Source organism: Haemaphysalis longicornis, unplaced genomic scaffold (assembly GCF_048455015.1).
Source record: "Haemaphysalis longicornis isolate Haplotype H1 unplaced genomic scaffold, Haemaphysalis longicornis Haplotype H1 scaffold_12, whole genome shotgun sequence".
NCBI lineage: Eukaryota > Metazoa > Arthropoda > Arachnida > Ixodida > Ixodidae > Haemaphysalis > Haemaphysalis longicornis.
The window spans coordinates 4,495,826-4,515,061 of NW_027526225.1; the positions used below are offsets into that span (position 1 = coordinate 4,495,826).

The 19,236-nt window shown below is 47.4% G+C and overlaps 1 protein-coding gene across 1 annotated transcript in view; it reads right to left on the minus strand.

The window, feature by feature from the left end:
• Window positions 1-2,023: 2,023 nt before the first annotated feature.
• LOC144162291 (eukaryotic translation initiation factor 2D-like) overlaps window positions 2,024-19,236 on the minus strand; it is a 30,782-nt gene continuing 13,569 nt past the window's right edge. The window contains exons 6-10 of the mRNA XM_077692767.1: window positions 17,719-17,930; window positions 13,440-13,529; window positions 6,558-6,819; window positions 4,065-4,145; window positions 2,024-2,346 (exon numbers count right to left, since the gene is read on the minus strand). Of these exons, the coding sequence (XP_077548893.1) occupies window positions 2,236-2,346; window positions 4,065-4,145; window positions 6,558-6,819; window positions 13,440-13,529; window positions 17,719-17,930 (756 nt within the window). The 3' untranslated portion in view covers window positions 2,024-2,235. The remainder of the gene's footprint in view (window positions 2,347-4,064; window positions 4,146-6,557; window positions 6,820-13,439; window positions 13,530-17,718; window positions 17,931-19,236) is intronic.

Genomic DNA, 19,236 nt, shown 5'->3' on the forward strand with positions numbered 1-19,236 from the left:
CGATCAGCAAAAATCAGCGATTTTGAAATCGAGATCGAGGAGAGCGCGTCCATTGCAGTGACATTGCAGCCGCCCAGCGAGCAGCCGGACGGCCAGCAGCTCGGGAGAAAAGCCTGCACGCAAGCTCTAGGGGCGCACGGGGCAGCAGATGGGTGAAGCGTGCGCAGCAGAGCTCGAGCGGTTCTCCAGCTGCGTGGCTGGCCAGAGGAAGAAACTCCGGCCGGCTGGAGTGTCACAGGCGCGTCATGGCCGTTTACGCGATCCAGAGCTGACGCGATCCCCCGGCAGGTGCAGCGTGGTCTGCGGCGGAGCTTTTGTAAACACTTCTGACTGATTAACGAGGCATTTCACGGGGCTACTACTCATGTCCCAACTGATTTGATGGTATGCACTACACTTTAAAAATAAATTTGGTCGAGGTGAAATTTGAGTGCAGTTAGCCCTTAATAAAAGACTTTCACCCACTCACTCCCCAAAAGGCAACCCGGATATACCTAAGGCACAAAGAATCTTTGGACTACCTGCGGACTCGCAGCGGGTCTGTGGCAGCAAACTAAAGACACCCAACCCAATGTATTTACAATTAAACTGGCACGCCACACCATATTTGAGTTCAGAATACTGCTAATACCAAAAAGAGTGTCATGTGGGCGAGTTTGGCGTTGATTCATTTCGAGGGAGGATAATGCAGCCACACTGCAGTCACTATGGCTGAAGCTCCTTCAAGTCATTCTTTCTACCCAGGTAGTCCAGAAACTATTCCTGGTGAATTTTTTTCACGGCGCACCATGGACATGAGTCTGCCTGACTTCAACAGTCGTGGTGGTCTTTGTCACACTCACTTACCTTAAGGAAGGAAGAAAACCCGTACACGGGGATTCCTAAAGCAGGATTCACACGACGGAGAAACCCTCTCACGGAGGCGGACGGATATGTGACGTCAACAGCACGTGACCGGATTATCCGGCCTGGCGGCGCATCCACACGTGCGGAGCTACGCGGAGTGACTAGCAGACAACAGCGCTGAGGAACAGGTTCCATTCCCCACCGAGGGCCACCGCCGTCGAGCGAAAACATGCGGAGGCATTTTCTTTCGCGGAGCCACCGCGGGCTATCCCCACCGAGGGCCAAAAAAAGAGGGTTTCTCCGTCGTGTGAATCCCGCTTAAACAGATACATTCATGTTGTCCACATAAGGCAACATCTATGATATAGTAGCCAACATAAGTGGTATTCGCACTGGACAGAAGTTTGAGTGCAACTGGCCACGCGCACAAGAAAAAACCGAATAAGTTTACATTGCACACAGAATAGTCTTGTAAGCATTGCACTGAACAGGTCATCCTGAATATATTTCAGCCACATTGGCTGGAACATTCTCTAGATCTAGTCTCCCTCACCATGCAAATGGTTCGACATAACCCCCTCCCCTCCCCCCCTTTTCCCACCATCTTGCCTCCAATTCGTTTTGAAAATTCCAAGTTGTCCATTTTAATCATACACTCACTTCGCACACAGCGGATCTGAATTCACTACAGGGGTTGGTTCCTGTAGCACTGGTAGTGTGCACACCAACAGTTCTTTATTATTTAACTTTCCTATTCCCTGCATCCAGGTTACACTAATTTGATTTTCCACAGGAGCACCCTATGTTTAGCAACATTAAATATTGTCCTTCCTTACCGTGGGCAAGGTGAGGAGATTGGCCACAAGGTATTCAGCACTTAAGCATTAAACTTGTGCCACAAGAATCACCCTTGGGCAATTCACGCATTCAGCACTGTCTACATCTGGCCCAATCACCAGTGTTCACATTCTGTGTTGCAACCAATGCCTCCACAAGAGGGATTACCGCAACAATGCTTTTTTTTTTGCAGCTCTTCATCCCACTCTCTACCCCCTCTCTTACAAAAGCTCCAACTTGAGAGAGTCAGCGTGAGCCGACCGTCACCCTCATGACTGGGCCACACAAACAAGGTGGCAGCCTTCTTCGAAAGAAACCAGCAAACACACAGGCAGTGGAGTCAAAATGCACACATGCAAACTTTATCGCCTTGCCCCCCGTCATGGGGGTCACAGTGCAGAAGTCTCAGTGATGCCACGTGTCCTTGCATCGGTCATCAAAGTCAGTCCACATCACCCACTCCAGCAGTTGAGCGGTCCCAACCTTCCAACTTCTTTTCTCCTGGGTTAAAGGTGCCGCAACGCAGGGCGACTGAAGAACAACGGGAAAGGCCTACTTCCGTCCACCACCTTTCTTCTTTGCTGCGGCGTGTTCAAGGCCCTTGAGGTACTTGCGCGGCACGCCATACGACGATCCCGTCAGTAGCCGCTCCAAGAATGCCACCTGCAAGACACACACGTCAGGCTACGGGAATCCTAGGCAAGCAGCAGCCCTTGCAGCAACCCAAGAAAGTGACTCACACCCTGAGCTAGATGTGATTCTACAGAATTTACTTTGCTGTTAGTGAATACCAATAAACACAAAGTGCAGAGCTGCAACCACGCAACAGCATTCTGGGCACGTTGCATCGATCAGCGCATTCTCACTCCAGAACAGTCTGTATATCGAAGGTGCTTGAAAGCCCAAGCGATGCAGTAAAATCTCGATGATACGATTTCAGGTGACACGAATTTCGGGATGATACGAATTTCTGATAAGTCCCAGCAAAATTGCATTGTTTGCAATGTGAAAAATTTCGGCTCTTACAAACAGACCTGCACGGCCCGGCGGATGATACGAACGAGCCGGCGAGGCGCCCGACTGCCAAGCGAGCAAGCGACGGTGATGTACGGGCTCTCTCTCCCCTCTTTGGCACCCTTTCTTCGGGAACGGCCGGGCTGCTCTTTTCTGCTTGCGGAAACGCGCCGCACACTCCACAGGCGCGCTGACGCTGCTGCGAAACCACCTACACGCTGTGCGGGGCGTGGCCGGCCGCAGCAACAATGGCGGCGACTTCGGTCGCGAAGTGGTGCGGGCACTCAAGCGGCTGCTTCTAACCGCTCTTTAAAATGCCGCTCAAAGCACACACAAAGTTTCCTGTGCGGTAAATGAGCTAATAATGTGGACGAAAATGGTGCTCTAAAACATGATCCACGCCACTAGTGAAAGCGCTCATGAAATATCTGCCAGCGTGCTAAACCTAAGCATCTCCGGCGGAGCCAGCTGGCTGTCTCGCACGCTTCGAAAACTGCCGCCATGAGGCGCACGCCTCCCCATTGGCACAAGTCGTCAGGCTCCTCCCACTGCCACGCGAGTCGCGCATCATTCACAGGTGGCCGCGGGCGCAGAATCGCTGATGCGGGCATGAAAATATCGCACGCGCAACGCCGACGTGCACGAATCGTGTGCAAAAACGCTCCATACAGCGTGTAGTGAGCTTGGGCACCGCGAGAGAGGAGACAAAGGTTCAGAAAGGACCGCTCGGCGACATGGAGGTTAAAAAAAAAGCAGAACAACGTCACAGATTTCTCCACGTGAAAGTAAGAAAAGAAATAAACGAAAACTTTTCTTAGGGCTCAATTTATTGGTCTGTGTTGGTTCATACGAATTTCAGATGATACGAATATTTTTCGCGGTCCCGCGAGATTTGTATCATCGAGATTTTATTGTAGTTTTCAAACCGCACATCAAATCATATTGTCAGGGGATATATGTGAACAATTCCCCATGGCGCTATGGCTGACTATTAACGACGAAGAGGGAGTGGCTGACGTCCAGCCTTCGCCGGATCTGTTGTGGCCGCCATGCCCATATTGTAAATACGTTGATCGCATCTCCTTGTAAACCAATCACTTCACCATCAACCATGATCGCCTCATAATTGTCCTGCCACAATGTAACAATATAAAAGAAAACGTTGCGAACATCAAATCAAACGCTTAACATTCGCAAAGCATATTTCATCCCCAATTCGAGTCCCCGCTACATGTTCTCTCAAGCAGGGTGACATGTGATGCTAGCATGCTATCCCTGGGCCTTCCTTCAACAACTTTTTCAGCTCCCCCCTCTTCAAGGTAAACGAATCACCAACAGTTTGCAATCCACCAATCCCGTCACAGTACCTGGTTTCCTTGGACAAGCAGCTGCTGCTTCCCATTGGCCAAGGGGCTGACCGACACGCTGGCAGCCACGCCCACTTGAACCTGCGACAGAGTGCAGTGCAGGCCATTCAACCTGATGCCATGCTGGAGACTTTCAGGCTAGATACGCTAATGCTGGCTGGAAAACTCCCTAAATAAGGTAGCCAGCAGTAATAGCTTCTAATCAGGTCCAACGACAGCAACACCATGGCCCTCGCATAATGAAAGTTCTTCTCGGTTCAAAAAGCTACACAAAAGTGAAATAACCACAAATTTCTCGAGCAAAAGCATATATCGAATGTCCTAATTTCTTGAGACGTAACTCCACACAAAGTGAACAAATACCCAGATATATCCGCACAGGGTTCGTACGGGCTTCAACAGCAAAAATTCAAGGGTTTTCAAGGACTTTCAAGGACCAGAAAACACATTTTCAAGGTCCCCATCTTGTGTTTTATCTGGGATTATTTTATAACTTTTTCAACAAAATGCAAAATTTTGATATTGCCTAATACCTAAGAATATTAATGCACATTTAGATAGGTGCTATGGGTTCATGAATGCTCCCCCATCTTTTTTTTTTTTCATAGTTTATATTTAGAGGTTTTTCTTTTTTCTTGGTGTTTTGCGGAGGCTGCTTGATTTCAAAACTTAGTTAATGTTGCCTGCATCTCCTGCTTTGTCAGCAAGAGTATCAGCTGAAATTAACTCAGCAAGTGTTGCTGCAACGCAGGATGAACTATATGTACACGTCTACCATTTGCACGTAAAAGCAAACGCAGATATGAGGCACAGCAAACATGCAATGAAAGGCCGTCCACAGACTAGATGGAACATGCAAGATAGAGAACAGAAGCCGGCTTTCACGAGATTGTATTGTGACATGAATTCTATTGAGGAGTGCTGCTCCCAATGTTGCCTCGTAATAATGAGAATCCACAACTCGTAATTTCACGCAATACACTGAAACTTGATTGTTACAATGTTTCTTTACATTTGTAACACCTAAAATTCACGACGAACACCTTAAATTTTTGTGAAAAGACAGGGCCATTGGTTATCTCCAGAAAAATCAAGGGTTTTCAAGGACCCTTTAAAAATTCCAGGACTTTCCAGGCCTTGAAATTTACACTTCTAAATTCAAGGGTTTTCAAGATTTTCAAGGACCTGTGCGAACCTTGTCGCAGTACTTCAGAAACGCCCAGTTCTGACACGTGCAAGATGTGTGTCATGACTAGAAACAGCGAGACTTTAATGGTAGACCCACAGCTCCCAAAAGTGCCTCAAGCACTTCGCTTTCTGTGAACCCCTTGCATATGTCGCATTACAAATCCACCAGTTGTTCTGTTTGCGAAACTTCGCACGTTTTATCCTACAATGCTGCTTGTGCAAGCTTCAGGCTGTGCAGACTGCTTCAACAGTCAAGCAAACAAGTGCAATGATGCGACCAGCCCCAAACTCACAGATTACGAAGGAAACAGGGAAGCACTTTTGGGAAGTGTAGTCTGTCGTAACCGCGATAGGTTCGTCAAAAAGCTGCTTACTGGTGCAGCCATCAGCAGTGCACTTGTAATGCCACTGAATGAACTTTGCAGCACTGACGCTCTTTGATTACAAGTCCCAGACTAACCACGGACTCCTTGAGAGGCAATCCAGGTTTCATTTCTCACATATATTTCTACAGCGAGGGAGGAATCCCTGAAAGTCCCCACTGGACACAGCTCGATTGCGTCCAGTTTCGCATTGCAGGCGCTCAAGTTAGTGTCACAACGAAAAAACGGTGTGTGTGTGTGTGTGTGTGTGTGTGTGTGTGTGTGTGTGTGTGTGTGTGTGTGTGTGTGTGTGTGTGTGTGTGTGTGTGTGTGTGTGTGTGTGTGTGTGTGTGTGTGTGTGTGTGTGTGTGTGTGTGTGTGTGTGTGTGTGTGTGTGTGTGTGTGTGTGTGTGTGTGTGTGTGTGTGTGTGTGTGTGTGTGTGTGTGTGTGTGTGTGTGTGTGTGTGTGTGTGTGTGTGTGTGTGTGTGTGTGTGTGTGTGTGTGTGTGTGTGTGTGTGTGTGTGTGTGTGTGTGTGTGTGTGTGTGTGTGTGTGTGTGTGTGTGTGTGTGTGTGTGTGTGTGTGTGTGTGTGTGTGTGTGTGTGTGTGTGTGTGTGTGTGTGTGTGTGTGTGTGTGTGTGTGTGTGTGTGTGTGTGTGTGTGTGTGTGTGTGTGTGTGTGTGTGTGTGTGTGTGTGTGTGTGTGTGTGTGTGTGTGTGTGTGTGTGTGTGTGTGTGTGTGTGTGTGTGTGTGTGTGTGTGTGTGTGTGTGTGTGTGTGTGTGTGTGTGTGTGTGTGTGTGTGTGTGTGTGTGTGTGTGTGTGTGTGTGTGTGTGTGTGTGTGTGTGTGTGTGTGTGTGAGAGAGAGAGAGAGAGAGAGAGAGAGAGAGAGAGAGAGAGAGAGAGAGAGAGAGAGAGAGAGAGAGAGAGAGAGAAGCAGTCACCTCATGGGCGAGGCGCGAGGGGTCGATGCCGTACGCCTCGAGGCCCTCGATGAGTGTCACCTTCTTGTTGCCCGTCCTCTGGGCCACCGCGAACGAGATGGGTGGCAGGGCACCGCGGTGGACGACCGGCGCGCCACCCACGGCCGTCACCTCGTGCGCGGGCTGCATCCGGGACATGACTCGCTTGAAGAGCTCCTCCCAGCTCAGCCGGTCAGACGAGCAGGCCGCAGCGTCGCTCAGCCGGGGGTCCATGCACACCAAACTGCGAAAGACTCGTTCATTAACTATAATTAATATCAAAAAATTAATTAAGCATACTGTAACAGATCACTGAAAGAAGCACCTTGGATGCAGTTAAATTTTTCTTACTGTGGTCATTTTTGGGGGGTGTGCAAATATTTGAAATTTTCGAATACTAATGTAAATGACGCAAAATTCCATTAGGCTTCGAAGCGAATTGCACTAGTCAAACATTTCAAATAAATTTTAGAGTAATTTCGATGTTCGAAAACACTAGGGCTGGGTAGTATTGCAATACCAAGACGAATTTTTCTTCAACTGCAAAGTTTCTGAGAAAGCTGTGAAGCTTTCTTTTGTAGCCGTACGTACGGCTGCGTTGAGCTGGATGTCAAATTTTCCTCTGCAGAAACTTACTCCACATTGGGGATTTCCCCTAAATATGGTCAGTTATTTTGGAGATACAACTGGGTATCTGTATTTCAGTATCGAAATACACTTGTATTTGTATCTCAGTAGTGAAATACTCTTACAGTTTATTTAATCATGGCCGGTTTGAACGAGCTCACTTGCCGCATTTACGGCCTGCACAACGGGGGCTGTTTCTGCCTATCACTACAACTTTCCAGGTGCACTCCGAGCCAACCCTTTGCCGGCGGCTACCCTAACTGTTGTGGTGGCTCGCACATGAAGCGAACGTTCCATCCAGAATGTCTGCAACATCCGTGACTCGAACTGAGTTTACAGCGTCGTACGGGAAACACGAGACTGCATTCGTGCACACCTTTGAACCTGTTGTTTGTGGACTGTTCGCCTTCCAGTAGTGAGAACATGTTCCGTGCACCGCTGAACTTTTTAAAGGACACAGGACTCTCGGACCAATCGTGATGCTGCCAGTGCTTTCTTTCTCTTAAGGGGGGACGCGGGGATCAGATTTCGGAAAGTGACCAAAAAATCGTTTTTTCGAAACTCACATTTTCGGATTGCACGTTTTATATTCTATGCGTTCACAAAGTTTCCCCGCCGTAAACGATCGCGAAGTGCCAAATAAAAATATTTATATCGGCTGAGGTGGCAAAATATTTCCTCAAAATGACGAAAACACGGCAATTTTCGCAGCGCTGTATCTCCGGAACGACGCTATCGGGCGCCGCCATCTTGGTCGCGTTAGATCGGCCGACTCTTTAACTTTCGTTTTCCGGTCGCTCCTTTTGTCATCGCTCGCTCACAAACGCACAAACGGCAGAAAGAGAAAGATAGTGAAACGAAGCAACCGATAGATGGTAACACGCGATTGGCTGTCCGGCCGCGTTTTTAGATACGGCTCTCCTGATTGGGCGCCGCCATGCCAGCAAAAACATGGCCGCCGGGCTGCTGCGCATTTTACGCGCACTGCGCTCCCGATGTTTTCAAGGTTTCCCGGTCGACTCGGTAGCAGTTTACTCGTTTTATCTGTTGCGGTACTGAACAGTGACATTACTGTTATCGCGGCGATAATGTTGAGATCGTGCGCCAGATAGGGAGGTGCGCGGCTCGAAAGACGCATCGAAAACGTGCCCGCGACGTCGCCGTGGTCTGTCCTTGAGTGGGAAGCGCGGTGCGTGCGCCTACAATTGCGGTTCGTGAAACGAACTTTTGGACGCATTGTGAGCATTGCGATGTTATAAAACGCTGAGTTATTGCTGTGTTGCACAGCGTGCTCGCAAGCTTCGGGAATGGAATGACCGACTCGCCAGAAGTTGCGGCGCGCGCTGCATTGGCGCGACGTGTTCGGGCAGCGGCCGATTGCGGGATCGGTTGCTATTGCACGCGAGTAATAATAATTGATGTACGGGAAGTGAAATTTAATGGGAAAAGCGAAGTTATCAACCATATCAAGGTTACCTAAATTACGATCGTGGGGAACGCGCGCGTAGGGGATTGTAGGGCGGGGGGGGGGGGGGGGGGGTGCAATGAACCGTCACTTAGCTTATTTGAGAAACTTTTGCCGTGGCTCTAAACTAGTTCGTACAACGAAGTCTGGGATTACAAAATAATATTTTCAGTGTTAAATAAATTAGAAAAGACGCCGTAAGGGTGCAGCATTCACAATTCGATATTTTTATTGGGTTTTCTATTTTCGCAATGTTTGCAATTCTGTTGTCTATCTTGCAATGATTGATTCTCCTGAAGGTGAAGAGCATGGTATGCTAATAATAATCAATGTTGTAATTGTGTAAAAAATCTATACTCTGCTTTCAAATAGCTCATCTTATGCTTGTGATGCCCAGATATAACTTTTTGACACCGAACAGCCTCATGTACTAAGCTGTAGCTTTGGCAATGTTATGAAACCCAGAAATCTGCTGAAAGTCTGCTGGAATATTACTAATATAAAACGAAACCATGCCTTACTCTTCATTTTGGAGACAGTTATGCATTAGGCATACATCAATTAAAGTTTAGGTACCCTAGTAGCCCATAGCAAACTTTGTGGTACACTAGGTGTAAAACTGGTGCATCTGCCATCTGAAGGCCTGCACATGAAAACCTTCAATTGGCCAGGAAGGCCTCCCAGATGCACCAAATCGAAGGGCAAAGTTCTTTGAGGTTGTCCCCAAGCAAGGACAGCAAGGACTATGCTGCTGGTGCAGTTCAAAAAATCGTGAAGTCTTTGTAAACTTCAAGAGCCGTTTTCTCAAAAGTGCGTTTTACGAGTTCTTCGTTGCTCGTGGAAAGGATAGCATGGCAACCACTGGGCGGATTTCGACACTGTTTGTTTTATTTCAATCCTTGAAGAGTTCTGCAGGGTATGACATTCTCGGATTTTCATTTTAGGGCCTAGATATTTTTTTAAGTGACATTTACGGCCAAGTCAGCTGTATGCTACTGGTTACAGGTGAAAATAATGTTTTCTGTAAAAAAAATGAAGGGTGTAAAAAAAATTCGAAGAATGTCATACCCTGTAGTGCTCTTTTGACTACAATTTAAAAGTATTCTGAACTTCCTACCATATGTCAATACCTTGCTAGGCTTTCCACGAGCGGACAACATGTACACCTCTGTAACACAAAAACTACTGAAGGTATCATTCTTAAATTTCAAAATTCACCATTTGGAGTGTTTTCCAATGTGCCTACCAAATTTCATTACTCTATGTCAAAAAATAAAAAAGTTTGCTCCGATCCCCACCTCCCCCCTTAAGAAAGACAGAAAGAAAGACCTGTGCTCACGTCGCTTGCACAAGTGGTACAAAATCCAAAGTACTCGCCTTTCCGGAAACACACAAAACACAGAGATTCTGTAGCATAAGACCTTAAGAAAAACTACACATGCTTCTTCTTCTTCGACTCAGACAACGCAATGTTTTCAAATGGAGCTATATATAGAAAGGCCTCCACGCCCTCGCAACTCATGTGGCTTGGATACGACCTCTGCTGACTTTGCCTGGCTACTCAACTCATGATTGCAATTACAATGTGGCAGAGCTGCTTGACGTGTTTTTTTGCAGAGTGGTTGGGCCACTTTTCCGGAAGATTTATGGCCATTCTTGTAGAATCGGGAGGAGAGATAAAAAATTGGGAGTCTCCCGCGCAAATTGGGAGAGTTGGCAGGTAGGGCTTCGCCTATCACAATCATCGTTTCGTGAAACCCAATGTGTGAAGGTGGGTTTCCTGCACTGCGCTTTGGTGACGGGACAGTCGCCGTCAGTGAGGCACAGAAAGCTCCGCTTTAATAAATCTCGCAGCCAGAAGCAGTTGTAGAGTGCCAGGTTGTAAGAAATTTGCCATAGGCTGTTCGTAGCTCGTCTTCGCAACACTGGAGCAGGGCTTGAGGTGACCGTTACAGCCACCTTTGACTTACAGCGACATCCTAGTAGAGTTCAGTAATTTCACGGGGCTTACAAGCAGTGCCAGTCTTAGGGCGCCAGCACGACCCTTCGGACTACAAATTCTACCTGTGCCATTCTTGCGCCATTCTGATAAAAATCCGTGAAATTGTGTCAAAGTGCTCTGCTCTACAGGGCGTAATTTTGCGGCGCCTGGAACAGGTTCTGGAGGCATCTAGTGGCACCGTGGCTGAGTCAGAGAGATAGAAGAGATAGTGCATAGTGGCACGTAGCACCACTAGATAGCATATGTGGTGGCTCTAGTTACATGCAAATAGCATCAATCCAAGCTTCTGTCCTTGGCAGCCATTGGACAACTGTTTGGTACTATTCTGTGTGCGCGCCGACTGTAACTGGGTACCATGCAACGACGAAAAGTTTAATTTGTTTACCTTTCCGCTTTGGTGAGCCCGTAGTTTAAGGCTGAAACATATATATATTTATTGTATTGGACATGGGGTGGCGCCACTGGTCTCGAGAAGCGGAGTGGTGCCCTATTTCTCTGTTGTGTTTGTACCTTCCATCTTTCAGCTTCGCATCTTTGTATCTCATACAGCTCTTTGTAGCTTTGTATCTTACAGCTTTGGATCTTTCAAATAAATGCGCCAAACGCCCGCAAGAAAGGTACCAGCGCCACCTCTGTTGGAGCAAATGGAACAGGCATAGGCACGTGACCCGCAGGTGGGTCACGCCGCACCTGGGAAATATGCAAAATGACCCACTGATGGGTCACGTCGCGAGTAAGACGGGACCACAAGAAAGCAAGGCACAGCAAACATGCTAAGAAGTGCTGCATAAGCAATTCCCTGGACTGCACCAAGGACGACTTGCTGTGTGGGCGACAGCCAGTGCGAAGCAGTCGTCTGACGACATTTCAGACAGCCCTAACGAGTAATCTGAGATGAGACAAGTTAATAGCCTCAAAATGATGTTGTGTACCGAAATATTTTTTCGCACTTTTCAACTGTACAAGGTAAGGGGGTCAACCTAAATTCCGGCTCGACCTACCGTAAAAACCCGCGTATAATACGGACCCGCGTATAATACGAGGTGTAATTCGGGGACAGCAAAATCAGAAAAAAAGTTTTCATCCGCATATAATGCGAGGTAAAGAGCACAGAAAACATTTATTTGCACTGCAGTTACTGTTCAGTCTTTCCCAGTTTTCGCTGGCACTGTCTCTCGACGTCCGTTCAGTCATCGTCAGGTTCGCTGCCGCTGTCTCCTGAAGTCGCTTTGTCGGAAATGCCTTCCCACAGAAAGTGGTCCTGAGTGCCGTCAATGGCGTTCGAGATGCCGTATTTCTTAAAAGAGTGACTGACGAGCTCCTCTGGGATGCTGGCCCACGCATCCGCGATCCAGCCACAAAGCACCGCTGGAGAAGCCCGCGTCAGCCATCCGGTAGCTGTCACTTACGGGTCTCCTGACCTCATCCACTCTTGGTAGCAGGACCTGATGCAGTCTTTGAAAGGCTTGTTGATGCAAATGTCTAGTGGTTGCAGCTGGGATGTCATTCCTCCTGGCATGGCAATGAGTTCGGTGCAGGGTTCGCGCAACAACTTCTTCACGGAATCGGCCAGGTGGCAGCGAAAGGCGTCCAACACGAGCACTGACGGGAATCCCCAACAGTGCTCCAGGCCGCCGACACCACACAGTCTTTATCCAGTCAAGCACCAGTTGCTTTCTCCACCCACGAATGCTGCCTTCGGTGACGCCGAACTGCCATCCTTCGGCGCAATTCCTGATGGTCTCGGCACATAGAATAACTTTTCTTTTAATTGCAGCCGAATACTGTTTTCGTGCACCCGACATCGTGATAGACTTGCGGTGAACGTGCCGAGAGCCTTCGCGTGGTCAAAACAATCAAAATGGCGCGCCCTCCGCTGAAACCGAAAGTGCAAATTTTCGGCTGAAAACTTTGGGATCCACATATAATACGAGGCCCAAATTTTACATAGTAAAATTTGGAAAAAAACCTCGTATTATACGCGGGTTTTTACGGTATATTCCGCATTGTACAGTAAGTGCACGCCTCGACCCTTGCTTTTGCGTCTAGTTTTCCAGTTACCTTCGTTTCCCTGCACTAGTGTCACGTAGCCAAACAGGTTCCGGTTGACCTCCTTACATCTCCCCTTCAAGTTTATAGAGTCGGCCAAACTAGGACCTCTCATAGACCTGAAAAGGCAGGTATAGCTTCCCAGTAAAGCACTCCTAAGAACTTTCAACTTGCTGGCCAAAAAAAAATAATAATGAGGAGTTCTCTCAGTTGATTGTTAAAACTTTGCAGCTATTTGTCCAGCCCCACGAAACGCAAAGCAGGCCACTGGTGGTACACTCAATAGAGCCTGAAGTGAAGGTGTTCACAAAGCCCTTTGAAAGAAGCTACACCGTTCCTTTGGACGTCTCTTTCCAACCCAAAAATGCAGGGGCAATTCATAGAATTGCTGTGGTAGTTTGAAAACAAAAAAAAAAGGTTCGAGTGGCTTAAAATTGAGCACAAATGGGCAGCAATGCACAGAGGACCTTCATAATGGAGCTTGTGCAGCGACTGCACTTGTGACCGTCTGGTTCGCAATAGCCAGGCCGTCCTATCCTCGCTGTCAGTCACCATTTCTTTCCAAAATGTACACAGAAAACGATCAATCCGTCTCCCCCTAAACCCCCAACATTAGTGACTAGGAGCTGAGTGCTTGCAACCGACACCACCCTCTGCTCAACCAATGCTCAGTGGCCGCTTTGCCCGTACACTTTCCCCCCATGCTCATAAATGCACTCGCCTCTTGTCCTCAGGGTCCTGGAGTTCGTTTTCCTTGACGTAGCCCCGGATCGCGGCTCGTACCTCGTCCAATCCCAAGGCTCGACCTTTGCTGCCAGGAAAGGGTAATAAAGCAGAGGCGTGATTGGCCCAAATCATTTTGGAGCAGCAAAACAGAATTTCGTATCAGCCAAAAAGAGTGCTATGGAGAAACAAAGCAGTATTCCATTCATTCATTCATTCATTCATTCATTCATTCATTCATTCATTCATTCATTCATTCATTCATCCATTCATTCGCTTGTTCATTCATTTATTCATTCATTCATTTGTTCCTTCATTCATTTGTTCATTCATTCATTCAATAAATGAATCAATCATTCAATCAATGAACGAAATTCATTTTTTGCCTTACGTATCGCGAAATTTTTAGAGCAGCTTGCTGTAGAGTAGCAAAATGGATGCAGCATGAAACAGCAACCGACACCAAAACACATTTTCTGGAACAGGGATACATTCATTTCCTAAACAGTGCCTGTTATGCTAACAATACTTGTTATGCTGCTCCATCAAACCTCAAATATAAAATTTGTGCATGCCTGCTTGCGCACTGATAAATGCGAATTAAATGGCCCAATCCAGCTGCAAAACCCTTTACTCAAAGTAACCAAGGGCTGGACACAACAATCACAAACAAAAAAACACCCAAGAAATGAAAGGCTGCAAAGCACCAGGTGAGGATCAGATAACAGCAGACCTCTTGAAGGATGGCAGAGAGATTGTACTTGAAAACTGGCAAACCTGTATACGCAATGCCTAATGACCGCAAGTGTACCGGAAACTTGGAAGAACGCGAACATCATCCTAATCCATAAGAAAGGTGACATGAAGCACTTGAAAAATTGCAGGCCGATCAGCTTACTGTCAGTCGTCTACAAGTTACTTACCAAGGTAATCGCTAACAGAATTTCTGCAACCTTAGATTTCAGTCAACCTAAAGAACAAGCACGGTTCCGTAAAGGCTATTCAACAACGGACCATATTCACATAATCAATCAGGTGATAGAGAAGTGTGCTGAGTATACTGAATCCCTATATATAGCCTTAATAGATTATGAGAAAGCATTTGACTCGGTCGAAACCTCAGCAGTCATTCAGGCATGACAGAACCAGGGTGTAGATGCGCATTACGTAAGAATACTAGAGGATATTCACAGTGGGTCCACAGCTACCATCATCCTCCATAAGGAGAGCAGCAAAATACCTACAAGGAAGGGCGTCAGACAAGGAGACACAATCTCTCCAATGTTATTCACAGCATGTTTACAAGAAGTATTCAGAACATTGGATTGGGAACAGGTGGGAGTAAGGGTTAATGGAGAATACCTCAGTAACCTCAGATTTGCTGATGACGTTGCCTTGTTAAGTAACTGGGGGGAGGAATTGCAAAGCATGCTTACCGCACTGGACAAACAGAGTAGAACCGTGGGCCTGAAAATTAATATGCAGAAAACTAAAGTAATGATCAATAACCTCGGGACAGCACAGCAGTTTGGGATAGGGGGCGAGGCAGTGGAGGTGGTAAGCGAATATATATACTTAGGCCAAGTTGTGACCCCGAATCCCAACCATGAGGCAGAGATAATTAGAAGGATAAGAATGGGGTGGGGTGCATATGGCAGACACTCTCAGATAATGAATAGCAGCCTACCATTGTCCCTGAAGAAGAAAGTGTATGACAGCTGCATCTTACCGGTACTAACCTACGGGGCAGAAACTTGGACACTCACTAAGAGGGTTCAACTTAAATTGAGAACGACTCAGCGGGCAATGGAGCGTAAAATGAAAGGTGTAACATTAAGGGACAAGAAGAGAGCGGAGTGGGTCAGGGAACAAACGCGTGTTAAGGACATACTAGTAGAAATTAAGAAGAAGAAATGGACGTGGGTAGGGCATGTAATGTGAAGGCAAGATAACCGTTGGTCATTAAGGGTAACAGAGTGGATCCCTAGAGAAGGCGAGCGTTACAGGGGGCGGCAGAAAGTTAGATGGGCAGATGAGATCAAGAAGTCTGCGGGGATAAATTGGTCACAGTTGGCACAGGACCGGGGTAATTGGAGAATAATGTGAGAGGCCTTTGCTCTGCAGTGGGCGTAGATATGGCTGGTGATGACGATGATGATGACGACAATGATGATGATGATTCACACTTGCACAAGACTGAATTTATTTGACCTTATGATCAAAGAGTTGACTTTTTAGACATTATCCACCGTCAGATTTCGAAGTGCAGGGTTGCACGGATGTTACAAAACTTCCACCGCAGAAAAAAGAGAAATACATAAAAAAAACAGTGTGTGAAACAAGCTTGACAACATCCTTGTGGCTTTATGAACTACAGTCACACTTATTGTGAAGGAAGACAGTTTCAGCCGTGCTCCTTTAATGTAACATGACAAGAATGAAAGTTTCTCCGTGAAGCTGCCAGAAATCATGGTTGGAGTTTAAAAGGATCCAGTGTTTATTGCATGTTAATGACATATATCTATAGTTGATTCACATTCAAACATCTTGTGCAAATGTTGCTAATAAGAATACCCTATTTTCGCACGTATAACCCACACTAAAGATGCGAATATTTCACTGGCAAAGTAGGGGTGCGGATAGTACGTACGCGGGATTTTTTATTTAGTGCAGCTTCACGGCGATGCGCATTGTGCCGTGAAGCTCCTACTCAGTAACACTGACTAAGCCTTCCATGGCAGCGACTGCACAAAACATACAAGGACAAGGATCAAAAACAACAGTGAGGACTGCGGCTGAAGTGATAGCTCTAGCGAGAGCAGTGACACTGGGTGAATTGTGACTTTCGCCTTGCAGTCAGTGTGTTCTACTTGCTAAATATACGCTTTTTCTGTCCACACAGTATGTGATGCATGGCTTGAGCAGTAGCTTTGGTGCAGCCTTTCCTGTATCAAATGTGCCGGCAATACACGAGGATTTTTTTTTTCTTTTCCCGCGGGCTGAAAATGGGGGTGCGGATTATATGCAGGGGCGGGTTATATGTGCAAAAATACGGTACTAACCCCCCCCCCCCTCCCCCCTTCCCTACTCCTCACACTCCAGAAAAAGAAATCGTGGCCGGAGACAACATCTCCCCTCCCTTTTTCTTCCCCAAAGTGCAAACTGTTGCAGCCACCTCCCCTCACAAAGCCTGCGTTCCTTTTCCTTTCCAAAATGCATAGACCATAGACCTTGACAAGGTGCAAACATGAGCAAACGCGAGCATCTGAGCAAACATGCCAGAAGCAAAGACTAATGCCCTACGAATTTCACCATGCATCAGGACCGACTCAAACCCGGGGAAAAAAGTTCTGGGTACCAAATCTCAGGTTCCTCATAAGGCAACCTTTCAGAAGCAGAGCCTTTCGTCGTGCTGAAGTTACCCACTTCTAACCCAACAATCTTCGAAGAAAGTTTCGTCTGCTAAAGTAAGAACGGAGCACGCAGCCAAACAATATACACGTATCAACCTGCGGTAGATACAAAGCACTTTGGAACTGACTGGGCAGCAGATGCAGATTTCTGCGTGACCAGCCAAGCGACTGAAGCGAACGTGTGCAGCCCTGCCATAACAGCTCATGTGCATGAATATGCGCAAAAGGGGGTAAAAAGGATGACAAAAAAGTGACAACAAATGTTAAGCCAATATGCAACGTCTTATTTGCACTGCTCTGCTTTTGATTGATTGATTGTAGGGCTTAACGCTCCGACGCAACGCAGGCGATGAGGCGCGCCGTAGGGGAGAGCTTTGAATTAATTTTGACTACCTGGGGATCTTTAATGTGCACCGAAATCTCATACACAGGGGCGTTTTTGCTTTTCGCCGCCATCAGAAAAGTGGTCGCCGCGGCCGGGAATGCTCTGCTTTTGATTGGCATCGACACAACCATAGTGCTTTTCAACATCCTGACATTGAAGCTGTTCATAGGGACATGCCTCAACACTTAGTCACATTAGCATAGTTCTGCGTTGCCAGCAGCCTGGCGGGCATGATTTAGTGTGTGCCTACCTACTTCCCTATCACCCCTCTTCCCACACCAGCAACATCCGGTCCTCCTCTTTCGAATAAAATCCTTCATCAATCAATCTCCCCCCCGCTGCACACGTTTTAGAAAATGGAAACAGTGCTACACTTCAACAGGGACTCCCGTGTTTAGCAAACTCGCTTGGCTGAACTGAGCTTTCACCGTGCTGTGTGACAACAACGTGGGGTAAGTTAGAGTGGAGTTCCCTCTCACTTGCGGCCCGGGAAGATCGGGAGCACGGCCGCAGTGACGGTCCGCAGCTCCCGGATGGCCGGGAACTGGTATCGGGCTGCGGAGTCTTCCGTCGGCTCGGGTGGCGGCGGCAGCTCCATGGGGGCGACACTCCGTAGCCGCAGGTGCTCCCTGCGCACCGTCGCGATGCTCTGGACGCCGGGGCTCAGCTCCTTCAGGGTCAGCACGCCTTCCTGCAAACGGGGGAGGCAACAGTGATGGGGACACACGCATTTGTGCCTACCCCGTATTTTCCGCACAAACAGCAACCCTTATTTAAAACTCCGAATGACTGTCCCCTAAGAGACAAATCAAAGGAGTGCCCCGGAAACACAAAACTGCGAAGTGAATCGCACTGCCAGAGAGTTTCCCGGCGTTGTCTGGTGCACGGAGTTGGAACGAGACGGGAGGCGAAACTGCGCATCGCAGGGTGGCCGGATAATGTCACAAACACTTGGCGCACGTTCAGCCGGTGGCAACCGCTGTGGGAGAAGAAATTGCGTAGATGCCGCGATCGGCATATCGTTGCGCAGTCACAGAGTGAATTGTGGCCACTACCAACTCACCTGCTACGTGCCGCTATTACCTTCCTTGCCGTCGCAGCCGCGAAACATCGTAGTTCACACTACTTTTCGTTGTGACATTATCTGTTCACTTGCCCGCACCCACCGCAATGGGCATTTCCCCTCCCATTCATGCTCTGCGGTCTGGTGCCAAAAGCCCCGGACGTTCCTTAGCGCTGCACTGTAGCTCAAAGCAAATAAATCAATAACATTTTCTCCCCAATCGCGGTGCTTTTAGCACCGTTGACAGAACGGCAATGCAGCCACACTAGCCGCAGGCCGTTCTGCTCTTTTGAATAATGCAACTACGCAATGCTAGGAGAAGAGATTTTATAGGCACTGAACGTGCAGTCTGAAAAGGGTTTTACATGGATGACAAATTGTTATTTTTATGGCTTCAAACACTCAGGAACATAGCTTCTACCCTGACACTATTTACCACATTAAACTGGAGTGCAGTGTCCTGGAAGCGTGGCATTAACTCAAGAACTGCCTGCATTTTATTCCCCCAACTGCATTGTTGGACCAACGTTACCAATCGAATGTACATCTCTCTTGACAAGTTTTCTCGCTTCTTCATCTCCTGAAGCATTCTACGTCACTACGCCATCCACATTGCAGCAGGCCCATTTGAAAGCACACTACCTTGGGACCACAGCAACAACATCAATTTTTGTCTCCAATCTTTGTTTGACTCTTGTAAGTGTAAAAAAGTCCCTTGGCCTTTTCACGAACCGAATAAAATCAGTTTTTAGAAACTGAACAGTAGTGTCAGTACTCCGTAAACTTTTATGCCTGCAAAGGTTTTTTTTTTAATATATTTATTTACCTTTATTTTTAGTTACCTTTACTGAACACGTCTCGGAAACAATACAACAAATATTCAAATAGACAGCCAAGGGCTAGCATCCGGTTCAATACATCAATGCATTACTAT